This window comes from Mobula birostris, chromosome 6, assembly GCF_030028105.1.
Source record: "Mobula birostris isolate sMobBir1 chromosome 6, sMobBir1.hap1, whole genome shotgun sequence".
NCBI classification, from domain to species: domain Eukaryota; kingdom Metazoa; phylum Chordata; class Chondrichthyes; order Myliobatiformes; family Myliobatidae; genus Mobula; species Mobula birostris.
In genome coordinates, this window is record NC_092375.1 from 7998356 (window position 1) to 8023716 (window position 25361).

The 25361-nt window shown below is 44.2% G+C and overlaps 1 protein-coding gene across 3 annotated transcripts in view; it reads right to left on the minus strand.

The window, feature by feature from the left end:
- cxadr (CXADR Ig-like cell adhesion molecule) overlaps positions 1-25361 on the minus strand; it is a 152490-nt gene that overhangs the window by 29198 nt on the left and 97931 nt on the right. For 2 of the 3 annotated variants that reach the window (XM_072259845.1, XM_072259844.1), the window contains exons 6-7: positions 22436-22574; positions 19833-20022 (exon numbers count right to left, since the gene is read on the minus strand). In XM_072259845.1, coding sequence (XP_072115946.1) covers positions 19833-20022; positions 22436-22574 — 329 coding nt within the window. Of the gene's footprint in view, positions 1-13336; positions 20023-22435; positions 22575-25361 lie in introns of those variants that run through there. The other variant, XM_072259843.1, reaches the window with a different exon arrangement.

Consider the following 25361-nt stretch of genomic DNA (forward strand, 5'->3'; position numbering starts at 1 on the left):
TGACAGTAACTCAAATGTGTTACAACTGCGGTGTGCAGAGCATCTCTGAATGCACAACATATCAAACATGGAAGTGGATGGGCTACAGCAGCAGAAGACCTCAAACATACACTTAGTGGCCACTTTATTAGGTACAATGTGGAACAGTATGTATCCCTGTAGCATATCCAGTGGCTTCTTTATCACCTGCCTGCCACTGTGCATTCTGGGTCGGATTATTGGCACCTGACATGGTCCTTTAGTCGGAGCATTTGGGTGTGGACATTGCCCTGTGATGAAGTGGGACACTTGTAGAACAGTATCTCAGTGGTCTCTGAGTGTATGTTCATGGTCTTCTGCAGTAGTCCATCTGCTTCAAGGGTTCAACACGTGCCTTCACACCACTGTTACTGTCACCTTTCTGTCAGCTTGATCCAGTCTGGCCGTTCTCCTCTGACCTCTCTCATTAACAAGGCATTTTCACCCACAGAACTACCAACCACTGGATGTATTTTTTGTTGTTTTTTTTTTCACCATTCTCTATAAACTCTAGAGACTGTTGTATGTGAAAATCCTGGAAGATCAGCAGTTTCTGAGATACTCAAACCACCCCATCTGGCACCAATAATAATTCCAGGGTCAAAGTCAATTAGTTCTCATTTCTTCCCCATTATGATGTTTGGTCTGAATAACAAATGAACATCTTGACCATGTCATGGGAGATTTTAACATGCAGGTCCATTGGGAAAATCAGGTTGGTAATGAATCTCAAGAGGGTGAGTTTGTTGAATGCCTAAGATAATTTTTTAGAGAAGTTTGTCTTTGAGTCTACGAGGGGATCAGTTGTATTGGATTGGGTGTTATGTAATGAACTGGAGGTGATTAGGGAGTTTAAGGTAAAAACACTTAGCAACCAGTAGATGATGAGTTCAACTTGAAATTTGACAGGGAGAAAGTAAAGTTTGATATAGTAGTATTACAGTGGTATGAGAGAGGAGTTGGCTAAAGAAAATTGGAAGAAGATGCTGGCAAGGACTGGGAAGATTTTAAAAACCTACAGAGAGCAACTAAAAAAAATCATTAGAAGGGGAAAAAATGAAATATCAAAGTGGGTATTAAAAGTTTTTTCAAGTATGTTAAAAATAAAAGAAAGATGAGAGTGGATATAGGACCACTAGAAAATGAGGCAGGAGAAATAATAATGAGGGACAAGGAGATGGCTGATGAACTAAATGAGTATTGTGTGTCAGTCTTCACTGTGGAAGACACTGGCAGTGTGCCTGATGTTATAGTGAGAAGGAAGAGAAGTGGATGCAGTTACTGTTACAAGAGAGAAGGTGCTCAAAAATCTGAAAGACTTAAAGGTACAAAAGTCACTCGGACCAGAGAAACTGCACCCTAGGGCTCTGAAAGGGGTACTGTTAGATTGTGGTGGCATTAGAAATGATCTTTCAAAAATCATTGGGCTCTGGCATGGTGCCAGAGGACTGGGAAATTGCAAATGTACTCTACTCTTTAAGATGGGAGAAAGACAGCAGAAAGGAAATTATAGACCAGTTAGCCTGACCTCAGTGGTTGGGAAGATGTTAGAGACAATTGTTAAGGATGAAGTGATGGAGTACTAGGTGATACAGGACAAGATAGTACAAAGTCAGCATGGTTCCTTCAGGGAAAATCCTGCCTTATGAACCTGTTGAGATTACAAGTAGGATAGATAAAGGGGATGCAGTGGATGTTGTAGATTTGGACTTTCAGAAGGCCCTTGACACGGTGCCACTCATGAGACAAATTAAGAGCCCATGGTATTACAGGAAAGTTACTAACACATTTAGAGCATTAGCTGATAGGTAGGAGGCAGCAAGTGGGAATAAAAGGATCCTTTTCTGGTTGGCTGCCAGTGACTGGTGGTGTTGGTGTTGGGACGGCTTCTTTTTATGCTGTGTATCAATGATTTAGATGATGGAATAGGTGGCTTTGTTGCCAAGTTTGCAGATGATACAAAGACTGGTGGAGGGGCAGGTAGTGTTGAGGAAACAGGTAGGATGCAGAAGCATGTAGACAGAATTGGAGAATGGGTAAAAGATGGCAAATGAAATACAATGTTGGAAAATGCATGGTCATGCACTTTGGTAGTAGAAATAAATGTGCAGACTATTTTCTAAATGGGGAGAGAATCCAGGGATCTGAGATGCAAAGGGAGTCTGGTGTCCTTGTGCAGAACACCCTGAAGGTTAACTTACAGGTACAGCTGGTGGTGAGGAAGGCAAATGCCATGTTAGCATTCAAGAGGTCTAGAATACAAGAGCAAAGATGTGATACTGAGGCTTTATAAGGCACTGGTGAGGTCTCAAGTATTGTGAACAGGTTTGAGTCCTTCATCTTAGAAAAGATGTGCTGGCATTGGAGAGGGTTCAGAGGAGGTTCACAAGGATGAGTCCAGGAATGAAAGGGTTACCATACGAGGAAAGTTTGATGGCTCTGGTTTGTACTCACTGGAATTCGGAAGGATGAGGGGGGATATCATTGAAACCTTTCTAATATTGAAAAGCCTAGACAGTGTAGGTGTGGAAAGGATGTTTCCCATGGTGGGAGAGTCTAAGACAAGAGGGCACATCCTCAGGACAGAGGGATGCCCTTTCAAATCAGACATGCAGAGAAATTTCTTTAGCCAAAGGGTGGTGAATTTGTGGAAATTATTGCCACGTGAAGATGTGGAGGCCAGGTTGTTGGGTGTATTTAAGGCAGAAATTGATAGGTTTTTGACTGGACATGGCATCAAAGGTTACAGGGAGAAGGCTGGGAACTGGAGTTGAGGAGGAGAAGAAGAAAGGATGAGCCATGATTGAATGGCAAGCTGATTCAATGGGCCAGATGGCCTAATTCTGCTCCTATGTCTTATGGTCTTATGTCAGTGTGTTTTTATGCATTGAGTTGCTGGCACATGATTGGCTGATTAGATATTTGCACTAATGAGGTGTACAGGTGTCCCTAATAAAGCAACCACTGAGTGTATGCACTGCGGTTTTAAACTTCCCATGCATACTGTTCATATGAGTCAAATCATTATACAGTACATTTGGGTGGAGCAAGATGAAACAAAGACTGATCACAAAATAAAGACAAACAGGTACAGAGGAAGTGCAATGCAGGTAGACAACAAGGTATGAGATCATAATAAAGCAGACTGGAAGATGAAATGTCATAGGGTCACAGTATTACAGCATGAGAACAGGCCCTCTGGTCCAATTGATCTGTGCTGACCATGGCAGCCCCCTTTCTAGTTCCATTTGTCTGCATTTGACCCTTAGCCTCTAAGTCTCTGCCCTCCATGTACCGATCAAAATACTTCTGAAATATTGCAGGAGCACCCCTTTAATCACTTCTACTGGAAGCTCACTCTCGGTACTCACTACCCTCTGTGAAAAGAAATTATTGCTCAGCTCTCTTTTAAATCTCTCCTCATCTTGTATAAGTGCCTTCCCATCCATATATCTATGTAAGCCATCTTATGCATTTATATTTATTGTTTCTTCTCATTTGTATATGCATATAAGCTGTCTGGGGGTGGGTGAGCCCACTGCACAGGATGGGAGTAAGCTGCAGAGAGTTGTGAAATTACTCAGCTCCATCATGGGCACTGGCCTCCATAGTATCCAGGACATTTTCAAGGCCGATGCCTCAAAGGCAATGCCCATCATTATGGGCCTTCATCACCCAGGACATGCCCTCTTCTCATTGCTACCATCAGGGAGGAGGTATAGAAGCCTGAAGGCACACTTAACAATTCAGGAACAGCTTCTTCCCCTCAGTCATCAGATTTCTGAATCACTGCTTTTTTATTTCTATTTTTTGCACTATTTAACATAAGTATTTTATTTATATATATATATATATATATATATATATATATAAAAAACTGAATTACAGTAAATATATACACTGTAATTCCCAGTTTTCTTTTTTCTCTCTGCTGTCAACTATTGCACAGTACTGCTGCTGCAAAGTTAACAAATTTCATGACACAGGCTGGAGATATTAAAACCCATTCTGATTATTATCTATTTACATTTATTTTGTGCTGCATTCGATTCAGAGTAACAATTATCTCACTCTCCTTTACGTCTGTGTACTGGACATGACATTAAACAATCTTGAATCTTACTAGGGAAGCATTCAAAAGTCTTCGAACAGCAGAATGGAAGCAGTCTTTGAGCCTGGTAGTATATTCCTTGAGGTATTTTTATCTTCTCCTTGACAGGAGGGGGAAGAAGAGAGAATGTCCGGAGACGGTGGGGTCTTTCATTATGCTAATTGCTTTTGTGTTGAGCACGTGGCCAAGTGGTTAAGGTGTTCGTCTAGTGATCTGAAGGTCGCTAATTCGAGCCTCAGCTGTGGCAGCGTGTTTGTGCCCTTGAGCAAGGCATGTAACCACACATTGCTCTAGGCTGTGCGAGGAGTGGCGCCCCACACAGACTTCCAATCTGTGCCTTGTAAGGCATGAAAATGCCCGATGCAGGCCTCTCATGGTCTGAGTCGACATTCCTTTACTGAGACGGTGGAAAAATGTGGACAGAGTCCATACAGGGGTGGCCAGTTTCTGAGATGTACAGTAATGAGCTGTGTCCACAATGCTCTGCAGTTGCTTGTGGTCACAGGCTGTACCAGGCTGTGATGCATCCACACAGAATGCTTTCAATTGTGAATCTTAATGTGGTTAGATTCGCAGTTGTTGTACAATATATTGGTTCCAAGGTTGTCAAAACCAGGGGTGGGGATAAGCTCCCATTATCTATTAAACATTCCTGATAACGTGCACCTCAAATAGCCTCTGACAACCAAGTCCAGCTCCTGGCCTTTTTGTGTGGTTTGGCTACTAAACCTGGCAGAGCCATTTCTACTGACAGAAGGAGGGGCTAAAGTGGGTTACTGGCACCTTTAAACCAGTCACTTCAGGCAGATGGGGCTTGTCAGCTGTAGCTGGCAGCTCATCTAGGAGAAGGAAAACATTGACACAAACCTCTGCTGCCTTGTGGGGAAGTCTTTGGGAGTAAACCTTAAAGAAAATTCCAGAGCCGGAGTCCCTAAGGCAGTTCAACACTGATGGGTAACTCCTGCGATGGCACTGGTGCTAAACTGTATTGGTCCCTGCCATTCCTTTGGATTCATCAGCTGTGTGGAGAGGAGGGTGGCTGCTACATTGGCAACATGTTGCCCTCCACGTTGTACTGCCCTGGCCTGCATGTCAAGTAGACAGCTGAGACGCAACATTCTAGATCGACCCTGGCCAATGTTGTCAATAGTCATTGCCTGCCAGGTGTGCTATTCTAATCAAGGGCTTATTACACTGCATCATAAGGATTATGTGTGAAGTGATTCACTTTGGAAGGTCAAAATTGAAAGCAGAGTGCAAGTACAAAAATACAGGATTCTTAGCAGTGTGGAAGACCAACGCATCCTCAGGATCACATCCATAGATCCTTCAACATTGCCCCGCAAGTAGGAAGGAGTTTGGTCCTCCATTAGTCGGGGGACTGAGTTCAAGAGCCGTGAGGTAATGTTGCAGCTCTGTGAAACTCTGGTTAGACCACACTTGTGTTCAGTTCTGGTCATCTCATTATAGGAAGGATGTGGAGGCTTTAGAGAGGGTGCAGAGGAGATTTAACAGGATGTTGTTTGGATTTGAGAGCTTGTCTTATTACAACAGGTTAAATGAGCTAGGGCTTTTCCCTTTGATCAGAAGGACAATGAGAGGTGACAATAAAGGTATACAAAATAATAAGAGGTATAGATCAAATGAACAGTCAGACTTTTTCTCAGGATTGGAATAGCTAATACAAGGGTGCGTAATTTTAAGGTGATTGGAGCAAAGTATAAGGGGATGTCAGAAGTTTTTTTACACAGTGGTGGGTGTGTGGAACCCTGGCAGGAGAGGTGGTAGAGGCCGATACATTAGGGACATTTAGGAGATCCTTAGAAAGGCACAACGATGGAAGAAAAATGGAAGGCTATGTGGGAGGGAAGGGTTAGATTGATCTAGGTGTACAATGTTGTGGGGTCACTCAACTTCTAACCCTATGTTCCTGTTTTGAAAGGTGGAGATGGGTAAGGCTGGCCAACAGGGCTCTGGTGAAGCTGTATAGAGCAATCCCTGGTACAGAAACATTGATGAACTCCAACCATACCATCGATTTTGGAGGACGACAGACACAGGAGGTCATCGACGGTCTGTGCGCTACTTGGGAGCGAAAGGCTCAAACCAAGATAAAATCAGCATAGTGAGCCACCATTGTGGTATACTGTTCGATATTCTATCTTGTAGCCTGCACTCTGCCAAACATGGTGCATTGGGGCGGCACAGAGGTGAAGCAGTTAGAGCGTCGCTTTACAGCGCCCGCTGTAAGATCGGGGGTTCCAATTCCTGTTGCTGCCTGTAAGGATTTTGTACGTTCTCCCTGTGACCACGTAGGTTTCCTCCCACACTCATGAAATGTATGATTGGGGTCAGTGAGTTGTGGGCATGCTATGTTGAGGCCGGAAATGTGGCGACATTTGATGGCTGCCCCAGCAAAATTCTGGCTGATTGGTTATAAATGTTTTTTGTTTATGTGACAAATAAAGCTAATATTTGAGATCTTTTAGCTTCACTTGTGATAGAGTGGACGTGTACCGAGGCGAGTGGCTGCCCGCTGTTGAACCTTGGGATGCTGCAGCCCCTGTATCTGGAAGCTGGGGTGTATGGAGTGTCTGAGCAGAGAGGTAGCACCCCTGCTGAAGTGGTGTCCATTATGTCATGTCCATTCTGGGGCAGGGCACTCAGCTTTGGTCTCCACCCAACATCTAGCTCTCACCTATGGCTCGGAGTAGCTGTTTGCATGCAACGGTGGCCACACCCTGGTGCACCGCTTTGACAGACGGTCTAGACCAGATGAGGGTACAGGTGGACCTCGTATTCCAGTGAGGTAGGGACACGCCTTTCCTAGCACGCAGAGTCAGTTCCTGCGGACTGGGCAGGTGAGATCAACAGTGAGATCCAAACGGCCAAGGAGGCAGTTCTGCAAAGCTCCATGGAGAGTGAAGGACATGATAAGGCACCAAATTAATCATGTTCATCCAAGGAGGAGCCCAGTTTTGACAACTACTTGTACTACTGGACCCAGACTTCCAAAGTTTAGAGAGTGGAACTGCCCCAGTGGAACACCTGTTCCACTTTAAAAAATGCTCAGGTTTAGTCATAGTCATACTTCATTGATCCCGAGGGAAATTGGTTTTCATTACAGTTGCACCATAAATAATTAAATAGTAATAAAACCATAAATAGTTAAATAGTAATATGCAAATTATGCCAGGAAATAAGTCCAGGAGCAGCCTATTGGCTCAGGGTGTCTGACCCTCCAAGGGAGGAGTTGTAAAGTTTGCTGGCCACAGGCAGGAATGACTTCCTATGACGCTCTGTGCTGCATCTCGGTGGAATGAGTCTCTGGCTGAATGTACTCCTGTGCCCAACCAGTACATTATGTAGTGGATGGGAGACATTGTCCAAGATGGCATGCAACTTAGACAGCATCCTCTTTTCAGACACCACCGTCAGAGTCTAGTTCCATCCCCACAACATCACTGGCCTTGCGTTTCTTATGCTTGATGGATACGATGGACAACTGACATATGGAATCTGGCTGTCTGTGCAGTTAAAAGTTAGCTGTTGCCCATGGTGTGTCTTTGTTTTGTGGCTGCCTGTGGGGGAAGCCAAATCTCAGGATTGTACACTTTGATAATAAGTGTACTTTGAACTTTGAACCTGGAGAGAAGCAACCCCTCAGAAGGCCTTTCAGTGCCAAAGAAAGGGAAGTAACTAAGCAGAAAATTGTGCCTGGAATCAGGCAATAGAGATGCAAAAGGGAACAGTGAATGAACAATGCATTGACTATTTGACGAACAATAGCTTGTTGGCTGGAGGAGGAAGTCATTGCTGCCGACTATTGCAAAATCTCTCAAAGATCATCTGTTTTATTACAGTAGGATCACACATGATCCAGGGCTCACTGCTGATTACAACCTGGCTGGCATTAAACTCACTGACAAAATTAAATATACATCATGTGTATTTACAGATGACCTTTAACATTATCTGGCTTTTGGAAACTCTGGTTTGTCTTCATTGGGTGGCACAGTGTTGTAGCAGTTAGTTTAATCTCTCTACAGCAGTAGCAGTCACCTACCCGGGTTCGATTCCCACCACTGTCTGTAAGGAGTTTGTACAGTTTCCCCATAACCACGTGTGTTTCCTCCTGGTGCCCTGGTTTCCTCCCAGATTCCAAAGATGCACAGCTTATTTATTTAGCGATACAGTGCAGAATAGGACCTTCAGTCCCTTTGAGCTGTGCTGCCTAGCAATTTCCAATTTAACCCTAACAGTGGCACCCAGCTAATAGCTTAATTGATCACGTGGCTGTGGGGCACCACGGTAGCGTAGGTAGCAATTAGCGCAATGCCATTATATCTCGGAGTATTGAGGTTTGGAGTTGAATTCCGGCGACCTCTAAGCAAATTTATATATTCCTTCCCATGTGCATGTGGGTTTCCTCCGCATTCACAGTCCAAAGACGTACCAGTTAGTAGGTCAATTGGCCATTGTGATTGGGTTAGGGGTAAATGGGTGGGTTGCTGGTGGCACGGCTGGGAGGGTCTGTTCCATGCTGTAGCTCAATAATGAACGGTCAGCTCAGGCTCCTTGTGCTGGTAGGGCCTGTTACAGTGCTGTGTGGTCCAGTAGCTTCATTGACAAAAACAAGCTTTCATCTGGTATCCACCCTCAATCCAGCACCGAGATCCCGTAACGTCCTATAGATTAGCTTCATGTGTCACATGTGCATTGACACATACTGTACAGTTTTGCCTCAAATCATACCAGCAAGGAGCAATTTACCGCAGCCAATTAACCTACAGGTCCGCACGTCTTTGGGACGTGGGAAGCAATGGGGGCAAGTGGGGGAAAGTTCAAGAGACGCAAGGTAATGTTGCAGCTCTATGAAACTCTGGTTAGACCACACCTGAGTATTGTGTTCCGTTCTGGTTGTTTCATTATAGGAAGAATGTGGAAGCTTTAGAGAGGGTGCAGAGGAGGCTTACCTGGATTAGAGAGCATGTCTCATAAGGGTAGGCTGAGCAAGTGAGGGCTTTCCTCTTTAGACAGGAGGAGGATGAGAGGTGACTTGATAGAGGTGTATAAGATGATAAGAGGCATTGATTGAGTAAACACCAGTGTCTGTTTCCCAGGGCAAAAATTGCTAAAACAACAAGGTGTAATTTTAAGGTGATTTGGAGGAATGTATAGGGGGATGTCAGTGGTAGGTTTTTTCAGAGAGTGGTGGGTGTGTGGAATGTGCTGCTGGGGTGCTGGAAGGGGCAGATACATTAGGAACATTTAAGAAACTCTCAGATAAGCACATGGATGAAAGAAAAATAGAGGGTTACATTAACCCTGCAGTAGGTTGAAGGGCCAGTACCATATTGTGGGCTGAAGGGCCTGCACTGCTTTATGCTAGGACCGTAGAGGTACCGGGCAGGATAGCAGAATGATTCTCTTGCAGGATGTGGGAAGTCAGAGACCTTCAGTGTCCCTCGCTACCACAACTGTGAGAAGTGCATCTAGCTGTAGCTTCTAACAAGCCGCATTAAGGAGTTGGAGCAGGTACTGGATGAACTCCAGATCATCTGGGAGGCTGAAAGGGTGATAGATAGGACATACTGAGAGATAGTTGCACCCAAGGTGCAGGATACAGGAGACTGGGTGACAGATAGGAAGGGAAAGCAGGTTAATAAGCCAGTGCAGAGTACCCCTGTGGCCATCCCCCATATTTCACTTTGGATACAGTCAGGTGGGGGGTGGAGGAATGACCTAATAGAGGAAAGTCACAGTGATTGGGTCTCCGTTCTGAGTCTGGCTCTGTGACTCAGAAGGGATGGGGTGAGAAGAGGCACGCTGTGATGATAGGGCCGTTAGGGGAGTGGATGAGAAGGCCAAGAATGTTCTGTGGGCAAAATCAAGATTCCCAGATGGTATGTTGCCTCCTGGGTGCTAAGGTCTGGGATATCTCAGATTGAGTCCTCAAGTTAAAGGGCAGGACCTCCAAAGTTGTGATCTCAGGATTGCAACCTCTGCCACATGCTAGTGAGGCCAGAACTAGCAAGATTATACAGTTCAACATGTGGCAAGAAGGTTTGTTACTGCTGCATGATGGGGTTCTTAATCTAGAGTTGTGGGGGGTTGGGAACCAGAGTGTCAGACCAGTTAGTGGAGAGGTTGTGGAGGTAAATGTTGGTAAGACCTCAGACAAAGTTAGGAATCAAAAAGGTTGAGCATGGTGCGACTCATGTCCTGAGCTGCGTATATTTCAACGCAAGAAGTTTTATAGGAGAAACAGAAGATGGTGCTGAAGATGAGGTAGCTCGGTTACAAACAGAGGCAGTATGTTGTGAAGCGAGGCTGTTGATAGTGTGAAATTAGTCAACAGGATGAATTGCAACATAAAAGGCAAGCAAAATCGAAAAGGGTGAATACAGGATTGAAGGTGTTGTATTTGAATACGCGCAGTATATGGAATAAGTTAGATGAATTTGTAGCACAGTTGCAGATTGGCAGGTATGATGTTGTAGGTAGCACTGAATCATGGCTGACCTACAATTATAGCTGAAAGCTTAATGTCCAAGGATACACATTGTATTAAAAGGACAGGCAAGAAGGCAGAGGGGCAACATTGCTCTGTTGGTAAAAAATGAAATCAAATCATTAAAAAGTGGTGACATAGGGTTAGAAGGTGTTGGATCATTGTGGATAGAGCTAAGGAACTGCAAGGGTAAAAAGACCCCGATTGGAGTTGTATACAGACCCCAAACAGTAGTAATGTTGTGGTCTCCAAATTGAAACGGGAGATAGAAAATGCATGCCAAAAGGGCAATGTTATAATAGTCATGGGTGTATTCAATATGCAGGTAGATTTGGAAAACCAGGTTGGTGCTACATTCCAGGAGGGAGAATTTCTAGAATGCCTACAAGATGGCTTTTTAGAGCAGCTTGTGGCTGAGCCCACTAGGGGATCAGCTTATCTGGATTGGGTGTTGTGCAATGAACCAGAATTGATTAGAGAGCTTAAGGTAAAAGGAACCCTCAGGGAATGTAATCATAATATGATCAAATTTCACCCTGAAGTTTGAGGAGAAGCTAAAATCGGATGTATCAGTATTACAGTGGAGCATAGGGAATTACACAGTCATGAGAGAGGAGCTGGCCAGAAGTGATTGGAAAAGAACACTGGCAGGGATGATGGCAGAGCAGCAACTGCTGGAACTTCTGGAAACAATTTGGAAGTCATAGGATATATACATTCCAAAGAGGAAGAAGTATTCTAAATACAAGATGACATTGAGGATAACATGAGAAGTCAAATCTAGCATGAAAGCCAAAGAGGGAAAATAATAGAGCAAAAACTAGTGGGAAGTTTTAAAAATCAACAGAAGGCAACTAAAAAGTTATTAAGAAGGTAAAGATAGAATACAAAAGTAAGATAGCTAATAATATTAAAGAAAATACCAAAAGTTTCTTCAGACTACATAAAGTGTAAAAGTGAGGTGAGAGTAGATATCAGACTGCTGGAAAACAACACTGGAGAGGTAGTAATGGGGACATGAAAAGATAGAGAACTGAATAAATATTTTGCATCCATCTTCATGGTGGAAGACACTAGCATTATCGTGAAAGTTCCAGGTGTCGGGCCATGAAGTGTATGAAGTTACCATTACTAGAGAGAAGGTTCTTGGAAAACTGAAAAGTCTGAAGGTAGATAAGTCCTCTGGACCAGATGGTGTACGCAACAGGGCTCCAAAAGAGCTGGCTGAAGAGATTATGGAGTAACGATCTTTCAAGGATCACGAGATTCTGGAATAGTTCCAGAGGACTAGAAAATTGCAAATGTCAGGAAGGGACAGAGGCAGAAGAAAGGAAACCATAGGCCAATTAGCCTGACAGTGCTTGGGAAGATGTTGGAGTTTATTAGTAAGGATGAGGTCTCAGGTTACTTGGAGGCACATGATAAAATAGGCTGTAGTCAGCATAGTTTCCTCAAGGGAAAATCTTGCCTGACAAATCTGTTGGAATTCTTTGAAGAAATAGCAAGCAGGATAGACAAAGGAGAATCAGTTGATGTTGTGCACTGGGATTTTCAGAAGGCCTTTTTCAAGGTGCCACATGAGGCTGTTAGCTATGAGCCCATGGTATTACAGGGAAGATTCTAGCATGGATAAAGCAGTGGCTGATTGGCAGGAGGCAAAGAGTGGGAATAAAAGAAGCCTTTTCTGGTTGGCTGCTCATGACTAGTGGTGTTCCACAGGAGTCTGTGGTGGGACCGATTCTTTTTACATTATATGTCAATGATTTGCATGATGGAATTGATGGTTTTGTTGCAAAGTTTGCAGATGATATGAATATAGGTGGAGGGGCAGGTAGCTTTGAGGAAGTAGAGAGGCTACAGAAGGACTTGGACAGATTAGGAGAATGGGCAAAGAAATGGTAGATAGTGTTGGGAAGTGTATGGTAGAAGAAATGAAAGGGTTGAATATTTTCTAAATGGAGAGAAAATACAGAAATCTGAGGTGCAAAGGAACTTGGAAGTCCTTGTGTAGGATTCCTTAAAGTTTAATTTGCAGGTTGAGTCTGTGGTGAGGAAGGCAAATGAGATGTTAGTATTCATTTCAAGAGGAATATAAAGAGGTTCAAAGGAGATTTGTGAAAATGATTCCAGGATTGCATGGTTTATCACTTGAAGAGCATTTGAATGGCTCTGGGCCTGTATTCACTTGAATTCAGTTGAATGTGGTGTGACCTCATTGAAACCTATAGAATGGTGAAAGACCTTGATACAGTGGATATGGAGAGGATATTTCCTATGATGGGAGAGTCTAAGACCAGAGGACACAGCCTCAAAATAGAGGGGCATCCTTTTAGAATGGAGATGAAGAAGAATTTCTTTAGCCAGAGAGTGGTGAATCTGTGAAATTCTTTGCCACAGGCAACTGCCCAGGCCAAGTCTTTAAGTATAGTCAAGGCAGAAGTTGATAGATTTTTAATTGGTCAAGGCATGAAGGGATTCGGCTGAAGGCAGGAGACTGGGGTTTAGTGGAAAATTTGATCAGTCATTATGAAATGGTGGAGCAACTTCAATTTTCTAAATGGCCTAATTCTGCTCCTATATCTCATGGTCTTATATTCGCTGTACAATGCCCCATTCGCAAAACAAAATAAACTGACTCAGGTCAGAGCAAGTTGTCACCTTTCACCCTTACAAAATACCAGGTAGCCAGGATATCTAGATATTCTCAAAACCTTTATTCAGATTTCACATTTAACCATTGACAGGATAGAGCATTGATTAACTAAATAAAATACACACCAGCACAAAGTACAACAGAGGTGATATCGAGATCAGTGCAGACGTTTTGGGTTAACAGCTCAAGTATCCAGTCGGAAGCTTATATCTTGGCCTAGGGTCAGTTTAAAGAAGGTTCTGCACATTTATAAAGCTGATTTCCTGCATACTTGAGCCCATTCTTGCCTGCTGTCTTTTTCAGGGCCACTAAACGTAATTCCTTGGTAACTACACAAGTCTCTGACCCAGCTAAGTTACAATTCCTTTTGATCTGCTCAATATCTGTTCAAACTTTCTAACAGAAGTAAATATTCACTACTCAGAGCAATGCGACCTTTCCCACTTCAAACTCAAGGATTAAGGGTGAAAGGTGAAATGTTCGGGGAACATAAGGAGATCTTCTTCACTCAGAGGATGGTGAGAGTGTGGAATAAGTTGCCAGTGGAAGTGGTGGATGCACGTTAGATTTAAGAGAAATTTGGATAGATTCATGAATGAGAGGTGTATGGGGAGCTATGGGCCAGTCGCGGGTTGTGGGACTAAGTAGAATAATAGTTCAGCACAGATTAGATGGGCCAAAGGGCCTGTCCTGTACTGTAGTGCTCTATGACCCTTGGGAGCACTGAAGTAGCAAGGGGTGCAAGCCGAGCCCTCCCTGAAAGTGGCCATGCAAAGTGGTGAAGAAGGCATTCAGCAGGCTTGCTTTCTGAGATCAGCGCACTGAGTATGAGCCAGAAAGTCATGTTGCAGCTGTGTGGAACTCTTTGCATGCAGCCAGCTGTGAGCATGTGAAGAGGTCACTAACAGCTTCGTGGCCCACACTCAGTCTATACCGCATTTGAGCAAGGTCTCTGTTTATCTGAGCAGGCAACAGCCATGCCAAATCAGTGCTTACATATCCAAAGCAAACTGCCTTGACAGACAGGATTGTCCTCCAGGCTTCCTGAGGAATGGGAATTAGTTGGAAATTCGTTATTTGTCCAGGCCTCCGACCAAAACTGGGAAACAAAATTCCATCTCGGAATCCTGAAAATCTTCAGAAGCCCTTTTAGCGGGCCCGTTGACTAGTTAGTCTGTTTACAGCCCACTGCCTGGATAGCTGTTTACAGAATGTAACCACCTTTGCATGATTCCCTTCACGTTCAAACTGATGACCTCTGATCACTGGCCCTCATCCCTGAGGGCTGCCTGCTTCTCCTAAAGGTCCACAACTTAGGAGTTCCTAGACCTGACTCCGTTATCTTCTCTCCTCCAAGGGCAATGGCTCCAGAGTCCCTATTCCTGAATGAATGTGAGTGTGAAATGAGCAGAGCCTCACCTTGACCCAAAGTACTTTTCTAGCGTCCTGCACCCAGTCACATCAGCCTCTTCCTCCTCCGGACCTAGACTCTGCTTCTCCTCTTGCCCCAATATTGTCCCTCACCTTCCATCTTGGACCAACATGCCTTGCCAGTTACTTGCTCCTGCCTTCCACCCCCTGCCCCCCCACCACCCCTTTACTTAAACACTACAACATTGTGAAATCTGACTGGAAAATCAGAGGCTTTGCTTGGCATTTAACATGTTAGAAATCTGTCAACAAAAAGATACTGTAAATACTCAGCTGGTCAGGCAACACCTGTCAATAGGGAACAGAGTTAATGTTGCAGGGAGAAGACACTCTATCAGTTCCACATGTAAAATGCTAACCCTGCATTTTATTGTCCGGTCTGCTGAGTATTTCAAATTTTTATTTGTTTTATCCCAGATTCTGTTCACACAACCGAGCTAATTGTGCACTGCCTCATGTCAGTGGGCTCTCTCTCTCTCATTTTCACACTCACACCCTCTTTCATGCTCACTCTCACACACTCTCCTTCTCTCTCATACACTCTGCCCTCTCTCACACACACACTCCCTCTTTCTCTCCCCATCTCACACACACACACTCCCTCTTTCTCTCCCCATCTCACACACTCTCTCACTCTCTCTCTCTCTCTCTCTCTCTCTCTCTCTCTCTCTCTCTCTCTCTCTCTCTCTCTCTCTCACTCTCTCACTCTCTCACTCTCTCACTCTCTCACTCTCTCACTCTCTCACTCTCTCACTCTCTCACTCTCTCACTCTCTCTCACTCTCTCACTCTCTCACTCTCTCTCACTCTCTCTCACTCTCTCTCACTCTCTCACTCTCTCACTCTCTCACTCTCTCACTCTCTCACTCTCTCACTCTCTCACTCTCTCACTCTCTCACTCTCTCACTCTCTCACTCTCTCACTCTCTCACTCTCTCACTCTCTCACTCTCTCACTCTCTCACTCTCTCACTCTCTAGCCCTGCCTTGGACGCAACAGGAGTTAATTAATTCCCACTGAGATATTTGCATCTTGAGCAAGAGTCTGCAATAAACAGTTTCTCCAAAGGAAGGATTTTTGCTCTGAATGCAGATGGGAGAATCTGGCTTATATCAAGATCCGTGTCACAATTATGGGGCCTAGTGACAACTTGGCAAACAAGTTCCCTAATAAATATCTGCAGCGTGTGACCTCGGATCATACGTAACAGTAAAAGGCAGCATCTCCACCTACTCAGTCAGAACTGCCAGTAAATGTAATAATGGGAATCTCCATACCACATTTCTGTTTATCTATATTCTGTTTATATCTGAGGATAGGAAGCAGAGTCCCTCCAGGCAGAGGTCCAGTTTCCCCTCTCCACACATTGATCACCCACCCACTTCAGCTCAAAACCAAAATGAAAGGTGCGGCTCGCTATCCTAACTGCCAGCACTGTGACTACTTTGTGTCCTTTGGTGATAGGGCCCAATACCTAGATCTGAATCCACTCCTCCCACCGAACCAGGGCTTTGAACTGCACAGATATGACGAGAGGTCCCTCCTACAGACGCCAATCGGGCAGTAATCAGGACTTGCACCCAGCTTTATACTCGCCAGTATTGACCACCACGACCCACCCAACTCCACCCCGCCCCACCTTCTATTAGCCCATGCACTTGAGAGGATGTTTCCAAACCCAGCACTCCCGTTGCGAAGGAGAATGTCAAGAGTTCAGGGTGGTTATGGCCTCCTTGTTGGTGAAATACAACATATTGTAGTGTTCAAATTAATGTCACACTGTAATGCATCAAAATAGAAAAAAGGTACACATCAAAAACAGACGAGCAAATGCAAAGAACTTTGGATCCAAGCCCACTGCACAATGGCTAAGTAAGGGTCAGGCCTGGGATCCGCACATTATTCAAGTACAAATCATAAATTAGCTAAGTATACACACAAGCAATATGTAGGGCATTGAGAATCTGCTCAGCTACACGCTCCAGTATCAGATCCTTCAAGCTGGATACTGCTTTTAAGTACCATGTTAAACAAAATGAGCGTAAAAATCCAACAAGTCAGTTTTCCACAACTGACTTTTAACATTAAAACTTATAACAAAAATTTACATAATAATCTTAATCCATGATAAATTACCAAACTTTGCTTGAGATCTCTAATGAGGCACGGCCAAAGAATTGTTTGCTGTTGTTCTACACCTTGTACTTCCAAGTTCCTCTCAAAGGAAGCACACAATCTTACAGGGAAGACCAGGGTTGATGAGTTTGTATAAGAGCAAATAAAAACTTTTTGTTTCAATGGAAGATCAAGAGTTGCAATCTGTCAGATTTCAGATGTTTGTCCTCCCCTGTGCCAAATATTTCTTGTCATTAGAGCTCATTTTTGAGGATGGGTGGGTGTTTCTGAGTATTGACCACACTGATGAAGCCACGCATGGTCCACACCAGGTAAAGACAGTGGGTGCCCTGCGCTGAGGGATTATCCAAAAGAAACAACATTTTTCTGTTTCACTTTCCTTTCCCCTAGACTGCAGAAGCCCAGGTCTGAATTTGGGAGTCCTAGTTGGCCTACTGTAGCTCTGTACGGTACGGAACTACAAATGAGAACTTTGCGTCTGCTATTCCTGCATTGAATCTTTGGTTGTGAAAACCTTGAGTGGGAGGATGACACTACCTTGTCTTTGAGCAGCTTTCTTTGCACATTGAATTATGCAATGTTGAAATATAATAATACAAAAATAAACTTCTAGAATGGGTGCAACAATGCAAAGCCAAATAGATCTAAAAATCACAAAGTACTTCATTTTCTAACTGGGGCAAAGGTACAATACCACTGTGATATCAGAAGATGGGCAATATCTGAGTCAACCTGACCAGAAAGTTAGGGCTTTCCTAAATACACAGCATAGTGGGTGCTGGGGCCACAATGAACAGCAATGGGCCTCCAAAGCCTGGTGCAATGGAACCAATTCCTGTCAATGCATGTTTGGGAGGATATTCAGGCCGCAGAGAGGTGCCGGGAGACATGTGTTGGGGTATCTCCAAGGATGAAGGATTTAAACTGCAAGGTTCACCCTTGAGAAAATGGGATTTGATGGAAGCACAAAAGACTAACCAAGATGTGGAAGAGAGGAAAACTGTTCCCATTGGTGGACATTTCAGGGAGAAGTGGAAAAGGTTTTAAATTTTGATCAAGGACATGTGATGTGCTTTTTCTTTGTTGGGGGTTGTAATTCACTGCTTGTAGGAAAACCCACAGCCTTTAAAATAAAAATGGATACATGCTTGAGAGAGAGTAATTCGTACTATAGTGAGAAAAGAGTGGAAGAATGGAACTGGCTAGGAGCTAGCATGGTGTCAAAGAATGGCCTTTAGTGACATCTCTTTGATTCAATAAAAACAATCGCTATACACCTATACACAGCATAAAGGTAACATTTGATTATTCTGGGAGCTTATTATGTGGTATAATAAAGGATGTATGATTAAGGTATGATTAAATGGCTCTGTACAGACTCAGTGGGCTGAACGGCCTGGTTTTGCACTGGATTTTTCGATGACTCTACGTACTGGAGGCATAGTGGTATATCTACCACATATGGAGCAACATTTGCCCCTTGTGATTGCCTGACTGCCAGCGCAGGGCAAACTTCAGGGGAGCTTGACCTACTACTGTAGTGGGCGTAGTGGGCCAGAGCGCACAGACAGGAAGACTACCAAAGCGTGATCTTGATCAGCTGGGAAAATGGGCTAAAAAATAACAAATGCAGACAAGTGTGAGGAGTTGGACAAGTCAGGATAGGAATTACACAGTGAATGGTCGGTCTTTGAGATGTACTGTAGAACAAAGAGGTCCACACAGATCCAACATTCCCTGAAAATGGCTTCACAGGTAGATAGGATCATAATGAAAGCTTTTGGTACATTGGTCTTTGGAAATCAGGGCAATGTGTACTGGAGTTGGGATGTTATGTTGAAGTTGTGCAAGAACCTGATGAGGCAGAATGTGGAGTATTGTGTGCAGCTCTGGTCACCTATCTGCAGGAAAGATGTCAATGAAGTTGAAAGAGTGCACAAAAAATTTAAAAGGGTATTGTTGGGTCTTGAGGACCTGCCTTACAGGGAGAGGATGAATAGGTTACAACCTGATTCCGTGGAGCATGGGAGAATGAGGGGAGATCTTACAGAGCAGGAGTTCCCAACCTGGGGTCCATGGGCCACTCAGATAACAGTAGGGGTCCATGGCATAAAATAAAAGATTGGGAACCCCAGTTATAGAGGTATACAAAATGATGAGAGGTATAGAAAGGGTGAATTTGGTATTTGGGGTGAAAGGTGAAATATTTATAAGGAGGATCTGAGAGGCAACTTCTTCAGAGGATGATGTGAGTGTAGAATAAGCTGCCAGTGGAAGTGGCAGATGGAGGTTCAATTGCACCATTTCAGAGAAGCTTGGATGGGTACGTGGAGGGAGGGTTTGGAGTGATGTGGTCCAGATACAAGTGAATGGCATGAGGCAGAAGGTTATATTAGCATTATATTAGATGGGCCAAAGAACCTGACAGTGCTGCAGCACCCTATGACTCTGTCAATGAACTAGATTTTGCCCGAGACTGAGGTAAGTGCACTGTAATGCGGTTGATGGCGATGTTTAGGATTTCCAGGAGTTCACTCCCCTCTCCCCTATGTCGAATCCCAAGCTTTTCATGACAGACCCACAGAAGGGCGTTCAGATTTGGAATTGTACACCCGACTAGTTCAGGAAGAAGACAATCTTTTTACAAAAAAAAACTACAGAAAACTCTTGTCCATTTAAACAGAATTAAGATTTAAACCAGACTCTTTCTGAACACGTGGACTTGTAGAACGTTTGCGTGTCGGTCTGGTGAAACAGCAGAATTCGTAATTAGAAGCTTCCTTTGCAATTCAGAGTCTGGAAAAGGCAACTAGTGTTACTGGATTTATTTTGGGTGAGGTGTGGGGGGGTGGTTTGGGGCTTAGTGGGTGGGAAAACGGGGTGTCAGTTGCTACACAATGGAACCATCACGGTGCTGTGCTGGAATCATAACTGGGACAGCCCCCATTCGGTTCAGACTCGGAGCGGCTACCTTGTACGATGGAGTCAACTGTGGGCTCTGAGCTGCAGGGCGCTCGAGCTCCTCAGTGGCCAGTCGGTCGTAGTGGGACTTGTAAGGCTCCATGTTCGAGGGAGACATTGAGCCCAGAGACGAACGCTGGGAGCCCACTGTGTAACTGCGAGCTGTGGAAACCCGGCTCTTTGGGGGAGGAACGTCTTCCCTGTTAAAACAGAAAACCAAATGCAATCAGAAAATCTTAAACACTCATCATTTCTGCATGAACTTAGTACTTCAGAAGAGACACATCACAGCACTGATGGTAAACTTCCAAAGAACAGTTGGTTAGGACAACTCAGGAGGAACTCAGCAGGTCGGGCAGCATCCGTGGAAATGATCAGTCGACGTTTCGGGCCGGAACCCTTCGTCAGGACTGTAGGGGGAAGGGGCAGAGGCCCTATAAAGAAGGTGGGGGGAGGGTGGGAAGGAGAAGGCTGGTAGGTTCCAGGTGAAAAACCAGCAAGGGGAAAGATAAAGGGGTGGGGGAAGGGAGGCAGGGAGGTGATAGGCAGGAAAGGTGAAGAAAGAATAGGGGAAAACACAATGGGTAGTAGAAGGAGGCGGGACCATGAGGGAGGTGGTAGGTGGCTGGGGGAGGGGGCAGAGTGACATAGGGATAGAGGACAGGAGGGGGAGGGAATTACCGGAAGTTGGAGAATTCTATGTTCATACCAAGGGGCTGGAAACTACCTAGACAGTATATGAGGTGTTGCTCCTCCAACCTGAGTTTAGCCTCATCATGGCAGTAGAGGAGGCTATGTATGGACATATCCAAATGGGAGTGGGAAGCAGAGTTGGTTAGGACCTTGCCTGGGAGATACATTTTTGGAATAACTTCAGATTCTGATTCAGATTCAAATTTATTCATTGAAACATACAGCAAAATATGTCATCTGCATTAACAACCAACACACCCAAGAATGTCCTGGGGGCAGCTCGCAAGTGTGGCCACACATTCCAGCACTGGTGTATCACACTCACATTCCTCAGCGTAACACACCCTCATTCCTCAGCAGAACAACACAGAACAGGAACAGTAACAAAACAAGGCCCTTTCCTCACTCCCAGCCATCAACACCTATGGACTATCCTCCACTTCTAGGACAGGCCTCCAGTGTCCAGGATTTAGCCAATGGACTTCCATAAGACCATAAGATATAGGAGCAGAATTAGGCCATTTTGCCCATTGAGTCTGCTTCGCAATTTCATCATGATTGATCCATTTTCCTCTCTGCCCCAATCTCCTGCCTTCTTCCTGTATCCCTTCATGCCCTGACTACATCAAACTCTGCCTTGGCCTCCATAACCACCTGTAGCAACAAATTCCACAGATTCACCACTCTCTGGCTAAAGAAATTCATTCTCAACTCCACTCTAAATGAACGTCCCTCTATTCTGAGGCTGTGTCCTTTAGTCCTAGACTCCCTCACCATAGGAAACATCCTCTCCACATCCACTCTATTGAGGCCTTTCAACATTCGATGTTTTAATGAGATCACCACTCATTCTTCTGAATTCCAGTGAATAGAGGCCTGGAGCCATCAAATGCTTCTCATATGACAAGCCTTTCGATCCCAGTGTCATTTTTGTGAACCTCCTTTGAAACCTCTCCAACGTCAGCACATCCTTTCTTAGATAAGTAACCCAAAACTGCTTACAGTACTCTAAGTGAGGCCCCACCTGTACCTCAACATCACATCCTTGCTTTTATATTCTAGTCTTCTTGAAAAAATGCTAACGTCGTATTTTCCTTCATTACCAGAGACTCAACATGCAAATTAACCTATACAAGGACTGCAAAAACCTGTTACACCTCATATTTTTGAATTTTCTCTCCATTTAGATTTGATCTTCAGTATCAATCCATGGACTAGCTGATGACGGGACCCTGAACTCCAGGCACATTAACTGACCAGTCCTTGTGCGTTCTGCTTACGCGGCCATCAGATCCCAGGACACACAGACCTAGGACAGCCCAATATCCATGTATGTCCTTTGTCACTGGCCTTCGAGCACACAGGACTAGACTCCTGATGTCCTCCAGGATGTTAAAAAACAACTAAATCTGAGCCACAATCTCAACAGAGGACATGGCTTGACCAGAGTTCCGGAGTCCTACAAAAATTATCCATGGAATTAAGGATGTTAGCTACGTGAGGTCACCAGGGTTTCAGCCTTCTAATGTAGCTTATCAATCAGCTATCGGTCAAGGTGGTGCTATGGTATCCATTGAGACAGTGACTCAGAATGAGTTGTTGTTTTAGATTTGTAGGGATGTTCTTGGGGATAGAGAGGGAAGTTAGGGGTCAGGTTAGGATTTAGAGACAAGGATGTTGGGGTGTCAGTTGGCAGGCTGGTGTCTATGCTTTCGAAGGCAAGTGACACGGACAAGTGACAAAGGACATTGGTGGACACAAATGTCGGGCCACCAATGTAGGAGGAGGGAAATCAGAGGGAGGTAATGGACATGGGAGGAGAAGGGAAGGAGTAAGAGGGATGCCAGAATGAGGAATGGAAAAAGAGAGAAGGGGAATGGGAAAGATTACTAGGAATTAGAGAAACCTATATGCAGTTACCGTATTTCGAAAGGCTGCTCCTTCTCATAAGTAGTCTTCTTCTTCCTCCGAAGGATGAACCAGACGACAAAGGCAATCAAAAGTAAAGCGAGCAAAACTCCAATAATGGCTCCTGCTATCTTCCCACCGTTGTTTGAGGCTGAACAGTAGAGGGAAATAAAAATGAGCCACTTTTATTAAATATTACAAGAGACAGTATTATATGCAGAATGGAAGCCAATTTTTCCACTTTCATGTAATGCACTGCCCCAGTCCCACATGGAAAAGGCCTGTGACCATCTTGCCAACTGCTTTGTCTTGCTGTAGCACAATATTCTGCATTCTGTTATTGCTTTTCCCTTGTAATACCTCAATGCACTAATGTAATGTATTGAACTGTATGGATAGCACGCAAAACAAAAGTTTTTCACCCTACCTTCACACAGGAGATTAGTGTGCAAACTTAAAGTACACGGTATTGGGGGTAAGGTATTGATGTGGATAGAGAATTGGTTAGCAGACAGGAAGCAAAGAGTGGGAATAAACGGGACCTTTTCAGAATGGCAGGCGGTGACTAGTGGAGTACCGCAAGGCTCAGTGCTGGGACCCCAGTTGTTTACAATATATATTAATGACTTGGATGAGGGAATTAAATGCAGCATCTCCAAGTTTGCGGATGACACGAAGCTGGGTGGCAGTGTTAGCTGTGAGGAGGATGCTAAGAGGATGCAGAGTGACTTGGATAGGTTGGGTGAGTGGGCAAATTCATGGCAGATGCAATTTAATGTGGATAAATGTGAAGTTATCCACTTTGGTGGCAAAAATAGGAAAACAGATTATTATCTGAATGGTGGCCGATTAGGAAAAGGGGAGGTGCAACGAGACCTGGGTGTCATTATACACCAGTCATTGAAAGTGGGCATGCAGGTACAGCAGGCGGTGAAAAAGGCGAATGGTATGCTGGCATTTATAGCGAGAGGATTTGAGTACAGGAGCAGGGAGGTACTACTGCAGTTGTACAAGGCCTTGGTGAGACCAGACCTGGAGTATTGTGTGCAGTTTTGGTCCCCTAATCTGAGGAAAGACATCCTTGCCATAGAGGGAGTACAAAGAAGGTTCACCAGATTGATTCCTGGGATGGCAGGACTTTCATATGAAGAAAGACTGGATGAACTGGGCTTGTACTCGTTGGAATTTAGAAGATTGAGGGGGGATCTGATTGAAACATATAAGATCCTAAAGGGATTGGACAGGCTAGATGCAAGAAGATTGTTCCCGATGTTGGGGAAGTCCAGAACGAGGGGCCACAGTTTGAGGATAGAGGGGAAGCCTTTTAGGACCGAGATTAGGAAAAACTTCTTCACACAGAGAGTGGTGAATCTGTGGAATTCTCTGTCACAGGAAACAGTTGAGGCCAGTTCATTGGCTATATTTAAGGGGGAGTTAGATATGGCCCTTGTGGCTACGGGGCTCAGGGGGTATGGAGGGAAGGCTGGGGCGGGGTTCTGAGTTGGATGATCAGCCATGATCATAATAAATGGCAGTGCAGGCTCGAAGGTCCGAATGGCCTACTCCTGCACCTATTTTCTATGTTTCTATGTTTACCTTGGCATATGTGACAATAATTTAACTAATCTCAGAAATCAAACCTATTGTCACTGACATACCATGAAATTCATTGTTCTGCAGCAACAGTACATTATAATAGTATTTTACAATAAGGAATATACCGTAGAACAGCGTACAGGACAGGACAATACAGGCCCATTGGCTCACAAAGTTGTTCTGACTTTTTAACATACCCAAAGATCATGGTACTGTAGAAGTTACATCAACGCTTTATAGTAGTGTTGACCTCGGTGCAGTTTCTGCCACTGTCTGTAAGGGGTTTGTACATTCTCCCTGTGGCTATGTGGGTTTCCTCTGGGCGCTCAGGTTTCCTCCCACAGTCAAAAACGTAGCAGTTGGTAGGTTAATTGATGGTCATTGTACATTGTCCCGTGATTAGGCTGGGGTTAAATCAGGGGATTGTTGGGCCAGAAGGGCATACGCCATGCTATGTCTCAATAAATAAATAATGGTCTATCTATAACTCTTACTTGCTACATAGCCCTCCAGTTTTCAATTATCCATGATGTAGTGTATTCAATATTTCAGTAATATTTGAGTAATATTGTAAATATACTGTTTGATTAAGCATTCTTTGTTGTTCACATAATTCAACACGGATTATATGTGAGACATATGTGAAATGCAATCTTCATTATTCTACCACATCATATGTGAGCGCTGATTAAAGAAATTCTGCGTATACCCATTTCCTGACACCCAAGTTTTTCTTGCGGTTCATTACAAAACATAACACTGGCGATGAGGTAGTTTTGAAATGAAGCCAAGACAACTATCTACTTGTTGAAGCACAGCACGTTTTTATTCAGAACGGGAGAGAGGTTTGAGCTTTTAACAGCTCGGGTGATAATAATCATTTTAAAAAAGGCAGAAATAGCTGGCTACATCAGAAAGACAGACACACTTGATTACACAACAAATAACTAGATGATGTATACTGAATGAAGTGAGCATATTTTGAAACAAATAAAATAGCTAATGAAGAGCACGTGCCAGTGATACCGAGTGCAATAGGTGGAAAAAATTCCAGTTTGCTTCGAAGTTTGTTTGCTCTAACCAAACCAGCCGAAATGAGCTTTGCTGATATTGTGAACATACTGCAGGAGCATTTAAAACCAAAACTATTGTTGATTACAGAACACCTTAGGTTTCATAGGTTTCATAAGTGGAATCAGAAGGAAGCGGGGGTTCTATTTCAGCTTACATGACTGAATTGAAGAGATTGCCTGAGCATTGTCGGTTCAATGATGGGCTTACTGATGCACTGAGAGATTGTTTAGTTTGTGGAATCTTACAAGAAAGCATTCAAAAACGGTTT